At 49.8% G+C, this 13269-nt stretch overlaps 1 protein-coding gene across 2 annotated transcripts in view; it reads left to right on the forward strand.

The window, feature by feature from the left end:
- Rims4 (regulating synaptic membrane exocytosis 4) overlaps nt 1-13269 on the forward strand; it is a 62731-nt gene that overhangs the window by 35222 nt on the left and 14240 nt on the right. Inside the window, exon 2 of one of the 2 annotated variants that reach the window (XM_042276766.2) lies at nt 5423-5561. In XM_042276766.2, coding sequence (XP_042132700.1) covers nt 5423-5561 — 139 coding nt within the window. The remainder of the gene's footprint in view (nt 1-5422; nt 5562-13269) is intronic. The other variant, XM_042276767.2, reaches the window with a different exon arrangement.

Consider the following 13269-nt stretch of genomic DNA (forward strand, 5'->3'; position numbering starts at 1 on the left):
AATATATTTGTATTTTACTTTCATTTATAATGTGGACTTAATACATTTAACTATAAAAAAATCCAAATGGCAAATAAGCACACAAAAGAGAAATAAAATCCCCTTCTCAGTGTACTAGATGGAGTCTAAATCGGTGAAGCTATTTGGCAAAGTCAGCTAAAGCGGAACAAATATCCACCTTGTGACCCAGCGGCTCCTCTCTCAGGTACATTTCCAAAAGACACAGGTGCAGATTCGCCCCAAGAGTCTTCTACTAAAATAGCCACAGCGACATTACTCCCCCATGGCCTCAAACTTGATGAAAAGCCAGCAAAAGCCCCCCACCAAAACAGCACGTAAACAAGATGTGTCAAGCGACTCCAAACAGAAACCTGCATGAATCTCAGAGGTGGGGCAAGAAGAAGAAAGCAGCCGCTTCTCCCCAGAGAAGAAGTGCTCCTTATGTAACAGTGAAAACCACGCAGAGTAATTGCTGCCGTTAGAGACCCGCGTGGTGACTGCTCCTGTAAACTACTGGGGAAAGTGCGGGGCTCCTGGGGGTCCTAGGGATGCTTGCTGTTGTTTGTTTTAAGATCTATGCTAATTATACAATCTTATTTAGTTTGTAAAAATTCACCAAGCTCTACACTTCCATTCTGTGCACTTAAACTTAGATGTAGAAGTTATAAAAAAACAATCTTGTACACACTTCTTCTAACAACCCCACCCCATAATTACTCACCATTGACTTTTTAGTTCTTGTCTTCCTAGATTTTTCTGTTCATATGAATAAATATAAGGACGAACTGCTCTCTCTCTCTCTCTCTCTCTCTCTCTCTCTCTCTCTCTCTCTCTCTCTCTCACACACACACACACACACACACACAGCTATCTATAGCTTTACAGAAATGGCACCATCTTTTACATACTGCCTGCAGCCTGCTTTTTTAACTTACCAGTATGCTGAGGGAGCCATTCTGTGGCACTGTGGATGTAGATGAGTCTTTTCAGCAGTTACACGGTCTTTTATTGTGGTGATGTGTCATTTAATTAACTGGTCCTTCATCGATGGGCAGTTAACGCCAGCATCTCATTGATGGGAACAGTACAGTGGGGGACCCCTTGGTGCACAGCTTTGTGTTCTCCTGTGATTGCTTGTGTAGAATGGACTCGTGAGAGTGGGATGCCTTGGTCTGAAGTGGTGTTTTAATCTGTTAATGGCTTGTGGGTGGTGGGTTGGAGGCAGCTCAGAAGCCATTTAGAGTTCAAGCCTGAGGTAGCAGGGGTGCTTGGCTGTGAAGATGGACACGAAGGGGTATCTTATACTTATATACAGTATAAGGGGCAAAGCCTTTGCAAGCCCTGGAACACGATAAATGAGAGAAAAAGCCTCTGTAATCCTGGGGGGTTCTGAGTCTGGGGGCACATGGATTAGAAGCTCATTGGAAGAAGAAAGCCCATAGCAGACTGAGCTTTCTGTAGGTTGAGTCCAGGGACCTGGTTCTCTTCCCTATGGTGATGGAATGCAGTAGCAATAAACACAGGCTTAGGGGCTGTGACTAGTGTAGGGCTCATTTGCATAGGGTGGCTCTGAGAGGGAGAGAGGGAAGGAGGGAGGGAGGGAGGGAGGGAGGGAGGGAGGGATGGAGGGAGGGAGGGTGGGAGACCCCCCCAAGGATGCATGGATGGTAAGGGCCTAATGTGTGTAGAAGCCAGTGGGACTGTGAACAACAAAAGCCATGGCCAGAGGCAGGTGGAGATCCAGTAGAATTCACTATCAAAGATGCCAAAGAAAGACGATGGAGTCCGTAACTCCGGCTCAGTAGGTAAAGGAATCAGTGTCCTAAGTTAGTCCCCATCCCTGCCGACCACCATGGGTGTGCCGCTACATCTAACGCTGGCTCTTCCCAGCACTTAGCTTACCTGCGATTAATCACTGATCATCTACTTGCCAGCTTCCCCTCTCAACAGCGAGGCCACAGAGCCAGGGACCATGCCACCTCAGCTCCATCCTCTAGTCCTTGGTCACTGCTGCCTCCTGTCCCCTTCCCTGTCTCCTTCTCCCCTCCCTCTAATAAATTGGAAAAGGGGGGGACTTAGGACCCTGTGGGAGAAAGTGCAAACTATACAATTGGAATTTGGGGTACAGCAAAGCTGAGTGCCTGTGAAAAATGGGAGTCCATGTTGTTTATTATACAACAGGGTGGCCCGCCTTTGAGGGTAGCCGGTTGCACTTTTGGTACCCTGGGTCCATAGAACACAAACTCTAAGCTCCACAATGGCAATTGTGCAGGAATTGTGTGTGGAAACAGTCCTTTCCCAGTGTTCACCACCCCTGAAAGCCTCCTCCATGCTTAATCTACCAGATAGTAGCACTTGTCCCCGTTATCTATGGAGGGGATGGTGGCCCCTGAATCCATAGTGACTGTGTTCATGCTTTCCCAACTCTCCTGCCCTATGTCCTACCTGTCCTGATGTGATCTTTCTCAGGATGAGGCTGGACGATGTCTCTTCTGTGTTTTGATCTTCCTCACTCCCAGAGGAGGGACATCTTCCCCCTAGGCAATAAGAGCCTGAGACAGCACCAGCAAGAGATTAACAGAAGAGTTGAGTAGCTGAGGTTAGATGGTGAGCATTCTTGGAGTGCTTGCACAGAGCGTCTCCAGGTGATGAGACAAGACAGCATGTTTATGAAAATGTCAGCAAGACAGTTGGAGAGGGTGAACTGAGGAGTGTCATGAGGTCATTCTTTCTCTGTAATGACTGTAGCCACTTCTGAGTAGCATCCACTGTGTGCCAGGTGTGGTGGCAAACATCCCATCATTAACCCCTTACAAGCTCCATGAGTGAGCAGTCTGATCTTCATGGCCATGGCCCGGGCCATCCTCCTTAAGAGCCGGACTCCCTGTTTCCTGCATCCAGCTGGCATGAGGCCCAGGAGCCTGCGTGTGAGGTTCCTTGAGGGCTACAGGCTGTCACAGACATGAAATACATCCTGGCCTCCTCGGCGCTGGGGATTGAGCTCTCTGTCACGCGTGACTCTGTGTCTGTCCGTGACAGTGACATGGAGGCGGGGCACAGGGCTGGGGGGGGGTCCAGATGCCTGGGAAGGTGTCTGAAGCATGTCTGCAGGTGCTGGTTGTGGGTCTGAGGCCTCAGGGAGGGATTGTTTGTCCCAGTACATTACTGCACTTGTCTCCATGTGTTTGTGTGTAGAGGGACGCTTCTCTTACCTGGGTGTTTCTGGGTCTGTCCATAACTCCGTACCCGTTGAACGCAGAAGTGGGAATGGAGATGCCTGGTTAGAGAGAAGCAGGTTAGAGAAAATAAATGCAGGCAGACAGAACACACTTCCATCACGTGTTCAGAGACACTGGGTGACACACAGAGAAATACGTACTGCTGCCTCTTTGGTGTGCTTTCTCCAGTGGGTGGGCGTGGACCTTTGAAGGATGCACATCTGGTGTACCCAGTTACCCTCAGACACACATTGAACAGTGGCTAGGGACCCATGGAAACACACACAGACAGTCGGTTGACACAGATACACACCACCTAGTTGCCCTCAGACAGACAGCAGCTAGCTACAGGCAGAAACACACATGTATAGACATTTAGATTCCTTGCATCTTTGCGTGTGTATTCATATGTGTTTCTCTGAGTATACAGACACTTCTGTATCAGTACACCAGGGGTGCATGTAGGGGACAGGAACATGTAAGCACACACTTGGGCAAACATATACATATACATATAGTCATATACACATATATGACATATACATATAGCTTTGATAGCTCTCTACAAGGGTATCTGAGACTCTGAGAGTCGCGAAGCCATGATGCCATTATAGTGCTGGGAAGAGGCCAGAAGAGAAGGCTGGAGGTGGCCCACCTGGCAGCCACATGAGGGTTCACATGGCCACACTCCCCAGTGGGTCAGTCAGTGAGTACTCACCGATGAAGCCTTTGAGGTCCCCAGGCTATCTCTAGATTCTAGGATGCTATAAGAAAGGTCTCATTAAGAATTTACCCCATCCGCCAGGCGGCAGTGGAACACACCTTTAATCCCAGCACTCGGGAGGCAGTACCAGGTGGATCTCTGTGAGTTCGAGGCCAGCCTGGTGTACAGAGTGAGATCCAGGAACAGGCACCAAAACTATGCGGAGAAACCCTATCTCAAAAAACAAACAAACAAAACAACAACAACAAAAAAAGAGAATCTACCCCATCCATAGTGAGCCATAGTCCCCATGGGACAGGTAAGGCTTACCATGAATTATCAGGCCATGGGGCTCTGAGGGATACCTTCTGGGAAGGGGCATATTGCTGCTCCTCCTCACTGGCTCTGTGAACCAGTCCATGACGTGTTCCATTGTCCTCCACACTGAAGCAGGGAGACTAGGAACCTCAGCTTTATGGACTCCTTGGGGCACCGTGGCTTACCCAGCAGTCACCAATTGGACGTCCACAGTGGGCTCAGAGGCTCCCATTGGTGAACACACCTATGTGGAAGCTGGCCAATAAAACGCCAACACATAACCACGCTGCACAGTCAACACCAGGAAACACCAAACACAGGCTCTTAGGCAGAGGGGCTGGCGGTGGAGGGGCTGGGCTGACATGAGCCTTTAGAGAGAGGGGGTTGTATCATAAGATGGAGACAGAGGAGTGAGTGGCTGATAAAGAAAAGCATGATGGGAAGGAATGCCAACCACAAAGGCCATTTTGTTTCATTATTACCTTGCAGCTCTCCCATTTTACAGATAAGCAAATGGAAACCCAGGGAAGCTGGTGAATTCTTCGTGCACTCTCTAGCCAATGAGAAAGGCATTCAGGACTTGAGTCCTGCCATGTGGCTACAAAGCCAGAGATCTTAGTGGTCCTCAGTGAGGGTGAATTTGTTCTCTAGAGAATAGTTGGTAATGTATGGATACATTTTGGTTGGCACGGCTGGACTGGGATGCTCCTAGCATCCAGTGTCGAGGGTTAGGGACACTGTTAGGGATTCCACAGTGAACAAGACAGCACCAACAACATGGCAGGATGCTACCACACAGTCAGTCACTCTGGCATTGAGAAGCCCTGGCCTGACCTTGCAGAGCACCCGAAAGAGTATGACCCATAGTAGGTGTTTAAGATGGTATCCGTAGACAACAAGGGGGAGATTGGAGAAGATTGCAGGGGGAAAAGTATGCAAATAAGCCTATTCCTTAACAAAGCTTGAGAGGGTGTTGGATGCTGGGTAGCTATGAAGGGCAAGCACCCTGTGCCCCAGGGGTGTGGGTGCGGGCAAGCCAGCGGGATCAAGGACATTGGTGGGCTGGGTTAGGGCTGAAGCTTGGCTGCCGTCAGCTGCTGAAACACTAACCAGACAACTTCTTTCTCTGTCCCTCTCCCTCCCCATGTCTCTCCCCATCTCTCTTGGCCCCTGTGCCCAACAGCAGACAGCCGGAGGCTGAAGGGTGCCATTCAGAGGAGCACAGAGACAGGACTGGCCGTGGAGATGCCCAGCCGGACACTGCGCCAAGCCAGCCATGAGTCCATCGAGGACAGCATGAATAGCTATGGCTCGGAGGGCAAGTGAGTGTGGGGCCTGCACCTCCCTGCAGCCCTCCTGCTCCCAGTCTTCTCGGTGGGGGAGGGATTAAGCAAGCCTCTCAAGAACCCTTAGTTCTTGGGCCAGTGGGATGTTGACTAAGCCTTTTGGGCCTTCAGATGAAATCGGTAAGGTGCAGAGCCTAGGTTTTATGCTTGATCCCAGCTCTACCACTTTGGAGCTGTGTGACCTTCAAGAGGTCACATCCTTGAAGCTCTGTTTCCTTGTCTGTAAAATGAGGCAAGAGCATCAAACACCTTGGGATTGTGATGGTTAATGTTAGCTGCAATTTTATAGGCTATAGGATCAACCACTTTGGGATTGTGATGGTTAATGTTAGCTGTCAATTTTATAGGCTATAGGATCACCTAGGCCTCCAGGCACATCTGGAAGGAATTATTTAGTCTCTGGCCATGCCTGTGAGGGTTATGTTGGTTTAATGGAGTTGGGAAGACCCCCACTCAAAGTGGACAGCACCATTCCTTGGGTGTGGGTTCTTGGGTGTGTGCTTCCCATCTGACCAGCTGCTTCCAGTTCAGCTGCCTCGACTTCCTGCTGTGATGGTCTGTACCCTAAACTGTGAGCTGAAACCTACCCTTCCTCCCTTCAGCCACTAGCCTCACAGTGTTTCATCACAGCAGCAGGAGAAAAGAAGAGACACAGATGTTGTGAGGATTAAGTGTTCACAATCGTTGTAATCCTGAGTTAATATGTATAAAGAACATAGGACAGTGCTTGGCACCTACTGTATACCAGTATTGGAAGATAAACCAGAGAAAGGAGTCACTGGGGTTCAGTAATATATCATTATTGTTTCCTTTTTCTTTAGTTTTTAAAATCCCAGTTGGGTTTTAAAAATACAAACTAGGGCTTGACAAAGACTCATGTATGTCAAGTCTTGAGAAGGTTGTGCTGCCTGGCTTCTCGCCAGAGTTTCCTTCGGGGCTGCAGACCAGGATCTGGGTGCGTGTTACAAATGCAGATGACAGGGCTGTGTCCCAGCCACTCGGTCAGTGTGTCTGGGAGGGAGCCCAGGAAGTCAGCTTTTCAGCCTTCTGGAGGAACCCATCTAGACTAGGGGCTCACCTTCATGGGGCCCTTGGAAGACTAGAGGAAGTTTGAGGTTTGCCTCCCCTGATGAGCACACCTGCACACACACACACACACACACACACACACACACACACACACACACACACTCAGACACTCGCACACATACTCACAGAGTCACACAAACCTATTCTTTTCTGTTTCCCTTCATGCCCATCCATAAGTTCCTGGCTAAGAATTTTAGATTCAAAATAACTCCATACTGTACAGACAGCCCAGCACTCAGAGGGGGTTGGGGGTTCGCCCAAGGCCACACAGCCACTAATATATGGAACTCAGAGTCCTGACCCCCAGCTGGAGCTTACTCTACACGACCACATTGCTTCGTTTTTCCAGTTGTCGTTTGAGGCGAGGAAGGGACCTGGTGCCACGTTCCCTGTCGTCACACACGAGGGAACTGAGACTTGGGGAAGGTCTCTGCCACCTATCTGTGCAGGTGTCTGCTGCACGTGACTATATAACTGTAAATGGACTGGAATGAAACAAACCGCCATGCTCCTCTGTCAGGCTAACTCCATTCAGGTCCCCGTGGCTGCACGTAGTTCACGGCAGTTGCATTGGATAAGGCAAGAAACAGAACATTTTGTCTTCATTGTCTTCATGGGGGTTTTGCAGGATTGCGCTGGCTGAGTGAGTGGCTTACCCCCTCACAGCTGGCGACTGGGTGCAGACTCCAGCCAGCTTGGGGTGGGAAGGGCTCAGCCTCTGACTCCCGTGCTGGCTAAAAGCCTTGTCCCCGACCCCCCACCCCCATCCCCCCTCACACACACTCTACCCTCACCCGTCCCACACTGGGTGTCTCTGGCCTTATGAATGGCCTGGACCTGGCAGAGCTGCTGGTCCACCCACCTCAAGGGAGACTTTCCTGTGGGAGGGAAGAGGGGTGGACAGCGGAAGGGAGAGGAGGAGGAAGAGGAGGGGGAGAAGGAGGGCAACGGCCGGCATTTTGTGTAACCTAAGACACTTGGCAGGGCAGCTAAGCTTGGAAGAAGTTATCCAGGCACCCAGGGAGTAGCGAGTGCCTTCCTACTCACAGGTACCAGTCTGATTCAGGAGGCCTGAGGCCCAGTCTTGTCCCTGCTACTGGCACGTTGGGTACCTCTGTGATCTCTGGAAGACATCATGTTGGCCTTGAGAGATGAAAAGAACCGGGTCCCGGGGAAGCAGTGTGGTGCCCGAGGTGGCAGCTGACGTATCGAAGCTGCAGTCCTACGTCACGGAAAAGAAAAGACAGGCTCAGGCCATCACAGAGCTGCAGTCCTCCATCATGGAGAAGAAAAGACAGGCTCAGGCCATCACAGAGCTGCAGTCCTCCATCATGGAGAAGAAAAGACAGGCTCAGACCATCACAGGACTCCCGCAGGGGAAGCACAGTAGGAGGGTATCACGAGGAAGAAAAGATGCTTGTGGGTAGAAAGTGGCTCTGGGTAGCATTTGCTGACGTGTGCTTACAGGGACCAGAGAGTTCAACTAACTGCATTACAGACAGGGTCAAAATAGGCTCAGCAGTCGGGCAGCCCTGGCCTGAGGTTCGTGCTTCTTAGTAGCCATGCTGCTTTGGGGAAGGCTCTGAGCCATTTGTCCATTGTAGAAAGGGGGCAGTAATAGAGGGAGCTGCCCAGAGAGCAGTGGTGAGGGGGAGTCTACATATGGGAAGCACCTAGAAGAGTGAGCAGCACAGGGCTGACAGTGATGATGGTCACTGTCAGTGTTGCTTAGTGTTAATTCAGCCACTGTGAGCTGTGTGGTTTGGGTCAATTGCTAACAGATAGGGTGAGCCATCCCTCATACAAATGAGTCCACAGAGTGCAAATGAGCACCGAGCAGGTACTGGCTGTAGTGGCCATTAAATGTTTTGGGAAACTGAGGGAGGATGAAAGGTCTGGAAGATACTGCTTCCAGCAGTGGGGACAGACGATAATAAATACATGACAACTTCATATGCCGTGTGCCAAGTCTGGAAAGAGAAAGGTGGAAGGACTTTATGTCCTTGGTGGCATCACCAGCCTACGAAGCCACCCCAGAATTATCAAGCCCAAGAAATCTAGAAAGGATTGAATCTTGTTGGAGGCCAGCCAGGTTCTGCCACCTCACCCAGCCCCTGGGTGAGGAAGGGACAGGGAGTGTTCATCTGTGGCCATCCCCTTCTGTTCCTTAGGTATTTGGAGAGCTGGTCAGACCCAGCTGCCAGGCTCTGGAACAGGAAGGGGTGGGAGTGCCCTCCCCTGTCCCCACCTCTTGGGTTCTTGCCAGCCCAGCAGATGCTCACAGGGAGCCGACCTCGAGTGAGGAGAGTCCCACAAGGCCACCATCCCTGGCATTCCTGGATTGGGCTACTGAGCACCCAGCTACCAGGCATGTAAAGGCACTGGGGCTTTCCACATGAGTTTCCATATTCCATATCAACACATGTGATTGGTCACCTGTATTATGCCAGATAGCTGGGTTGGCGATCGTGGAAATTATGTCCTCAGGAACTTCCACTGTAGGGCACTGGCCAATCATCCAGAAACTGATACAAAAGGCAGGTATGAAGATGGTGGCCAAGCTGTGATCCCAGCCAGGTTTCCAGGCAGAGAAATACATGCAGCTTAGACCTCTGTCAGTGAATTTCCTGTAGGCTCTAGGGTAGTAGTGACTTCACCCCTTCCTGTTGAAAAGTGTGGACCATATTTCAGCAACAACAGCACCCCCTGGGTGCCTGTTAGAAATACAAATCTCAGCCCTATCCACACCCATTGGGTCAGAATCCATATGACACCAAGATCCCCAGCTGGTGGGTCAAGACACCCTTCTTAATGGCCACATCAGCCATGTAAATGCTGTAGAAAGCATTGTGCAGACACTGTGCCAAGGGCTCTGACCTATGTTGACTCATTTAATCCCCATAACAGCTGGATGGTGGTGTGAATGCTAATAGCCCCATTGTAGAAGAGGAAATGCTAGGGGGTGATTTGCCCAAGGTCACAGGGCAAGGAAGCAACTGAGCTGGGATTCATATCCAGGCTTCTGCCCAATTACACTCAACCCCTTCTCCTGTTTAATTGTTGTATCAATGCACATTTCTGGAGCAGAGAACACAAAGTCCCTCCATCTTCCTCCTCTGCAGGACTCATGTGGCTTGTGTATTGTCTTTTGGAGCTTGGAAAGAACTTCCTTTTCTGGAACCTCTTTCTACCTCATCCCAGATTGGAGTTTTATTTGTGAAGGACAGAGGGGCTAGAATCAGAGTAGGTCATCTCACTAAGAGAAAGGGTACAGGCTAGAGTTCAAGCCTGAGAAAGAGTCCTGAGGATGCTGACACACACCAACTACACACTACACACAGAACAACACCCACCCCCACCCACCCCCACACACATACCTAGACACATATACCTATATCACACACACATATCTATATACACACCTCTACCACATACACACACAACTTACATACACACGCACCTAGATGAATATACCTATATCACATACATACACACACATCTATACATACACCTATACCATATACACATACCCCACACACATACCTACACATACACACCTGTACATACAGACACACACACACATACCTAGAAGCATATACCTATATCACATACACACACACAAACACACACATACCTACACATACCCCTACATATACATATCTATATGCATACTTATGCATACACCTATACACACACCACATATACATAGTCCACATACCACACACACACCAAACTCTCAAGTTTACATACATCACATACATATGCCACACACTACACATATTCCCCCATATACACATACCACACCCCACACATATACGCATACCTAAATATACACATTTCTACAAACATACCATACTTTACACACAAACACCTGAAATGCTTCCAGTCAGACCTCACATGTATATTCAATTGGAAGAGGTTTACTTGGAAGGGCATTCTGAGAAATATTGTGAGAGACTGGGCAGGGGAGGCGTTTAATGGGTGTGCTGTATGGCGCCAGCTTCCTCTGTGGGCAGCTCAGTCTAGAGGGGGAGCCTGGCAGCCAGCAAGGAGCAGGCTCCTGAGTGCAGCCTCTCAGCAGGTAACTGCTACTTGCTGTGGCCACTCCCATTTCGGTCTCTTGCTCCTTCTGTAGTACCGTGGTCGAGGGACTAGAGAAACTCTTCAGGGTCCAGAGAGACATGGACGAGGCACAAGGGGGGATGGCCATCGAGTGGCAGGTAGATCAGCAAAGCCCATCACACCGAGTGCACAGGACCCCCAACCTCCCAGCCCCCCCGACCAGAACGCCCTAGACTACCCCCTCTCTTGTATTCCTTCCCTGACCTGCAGTGATGTGCCCATTTTAAATGTCTCTTGAATCATCCATTTCTCCCATGCCCGTCCCCAAGGGCCCTAGCTGAGGGGCCCATTGCTCTTACCCAGACACCTGCAAGTCTCCTTTTGGCTGCAGACTCCATAGTCTCTCATCCTGCACTCAGTGATGCTGACCTCTCCCAGCCTCTCTCTGTCCACCTCCCCCAACCTTCTGCTCGCCACCGCCTTGCCTCATGTCTCAGCATCCGTGGTCCCTCCACGTGCACTCCTGTCCCTACCCCTTCGTCACCCTCTGACTCACTCCTCCGGACCTCGGTGAAGGACTAGCACATTGCTTCAGTTGGTGTGCCAAGGCCAGTTAAACTGTAGTGACTCCCAGGAGTGCTGTGCTGAGGAGGAGGATGGAGCCAAAGTCAGGCCTGGTCAGGGTGCTGAAGCTCATTAACCATGTCTGCTCTGGGCATAGCGGGAGCAATGGAATGGCTCACAAGTCTGCCATTTCTCTGACTGGATCCGCAGCTTGCACACCCTGGCCTCCCCAGCCATAGCACTCGCCACTGTCTGTCCCACTAGACACTGATTTCAGTGCTTAGCTGGTTCACAGTTGGTATTCTCGGATGTTGATGACTAGCTAGGTACAACAGAAGCATGTCCACATTCCACTCCTTCGGTCCTCTCTGTCTCCTTCATCTCACAAAAGCCAGGGACCTAACATCCTCTCTTTCAGCCCAGCAACTCCCACAGCTGGCTTCCAGGACCCAGCTGCCTCTTCCTTCTGTCTGTTGTTGTCCGGAGGTGTCTGGGTCACTCTGCCACAGCCTAGGGAAGTAGCAAGTGAGCTCATGACAGGGTCATGGCAACCCAGGCTCAGGGTTGCATGATCACCAAAGAAAGGCCCAGGAGATTAGCAGATAGCAAGAACACCCCACCCCCACCCCCCCCCACACACCTTGTGCTGTTAGCAGAGGCATTGTGACTAGAGGAGGGTGTGACCTTGGGCCAGGAGGAAAGGAGTTATTTTTCTTGTTTTATAACACTAGGCTTTGCTGAGCATTTGACCATGTCTGACTCTGCCCTGAAGAATCTAACCCATTTAATGCTCAGGGTTACTTCCTGTTTTACTAGAAAGAAAATCAAGGCCTGGAAAAGTGAACCATGGATCTCCATGGTTAGTGAGTAATGGGGACAGGATGTGACCCCAGGCCTGCCTGACCCCAGAGCTTGAACTGCAAATCCTCAGGCTCTGCTAATGGAGACATGGAGACAGTACTGTTGACCTTCCCTATCTGGATCCTTCACATCCATGGCTTCAGACAATCATAGAGAAAATGTTTGGATGGAATATTGTCTGTGCTGAACATGTGCAGCATGCATGCATTTCTTCTTGTCATTTCCTCCTAACCTGGATAGTGAGACCAGGTATTTGCATAGAATTTATGTAGCATTAGACATTCGTAATCCAGACAAGACTTAAAGTCTACAGGAGACTGCTACAGGAGAATGCTCCTAGCTAGTATGCAAATACACCATCTTCTTTAAGGGAGTTGAGCATCCATGAGGTTTGATACCCAGGAGAAATCTGAGAATCAATACTCTGGGCATAATAGGGGTCAACTGTGTCTTCTAAGGGTTAAAAAGTTGGACTCTGGGGCCAGACACCTGGATTTCAAATCTCAGATCAGCCACTTTTTAGCCAAGTAGTCTTGGTTGGATTACTGTTACTCCAGTGTCTTGCTTTACCCTATTTCTCTAAAGTAGACATTGATGATAAGTTTTATTAAGATTTATAAAGGTGTTGGAGTAAATGAGTTAACATTGATCAGTTAATAGTATCAGGCTTGGCTCATGACAAGTTATTGATAAATGAAAAGCAAATCCTTGGCTCTGTGTAGAAACTCCACTCTCAGGGAGGGGACAAAGCTTGGAAAAGCTTTGACTACTCGAGAGTTGCAGTCTAGATCATGTGATCCAGTGTCTCTTAGCCCACGGTCAATTCTGCGGCCCTGCTTGTTTTGAAAACTGGGATTTGTTGCAACACGATTGAAGTATTAGGGAACAGTTTGAGCTTCACACAGACTCCACATTTGCTCAGTCAGGCGGGGTTTCGTCTATCAACAACAGGATGTGAATGCAGAAAGCTGCTTTCACCTAGGAACTCACACATTCCCAGTGACTGAGGCACCCTCGGTCTAGCAGGTGTTAGGATCTGCTGTGGTACAATGCCCCTCCTGGCTTCAGCCAGCCCTCTCGACTGCTTCACAACAAATCACAGAGGGCA

This window comes from Peromyscus maniculatus, chromosome 4, assembly GCF_049852395.1.
Source record: "Peromyscus maniculatus bairdii isolate BWxNUB_F1_BW_parent chromosome 4, HU_Pman_BW_mat_3.1, whole genome shotgun sequence".
In the NCBI taxonomy this organism is placed as follows: domain Eukaryota; kingdom Metazoa; phylum Chordata; class Mammalia; order Rodentia; family Cricetidae; genus Peromyscus; species Peromyscus maniculatus.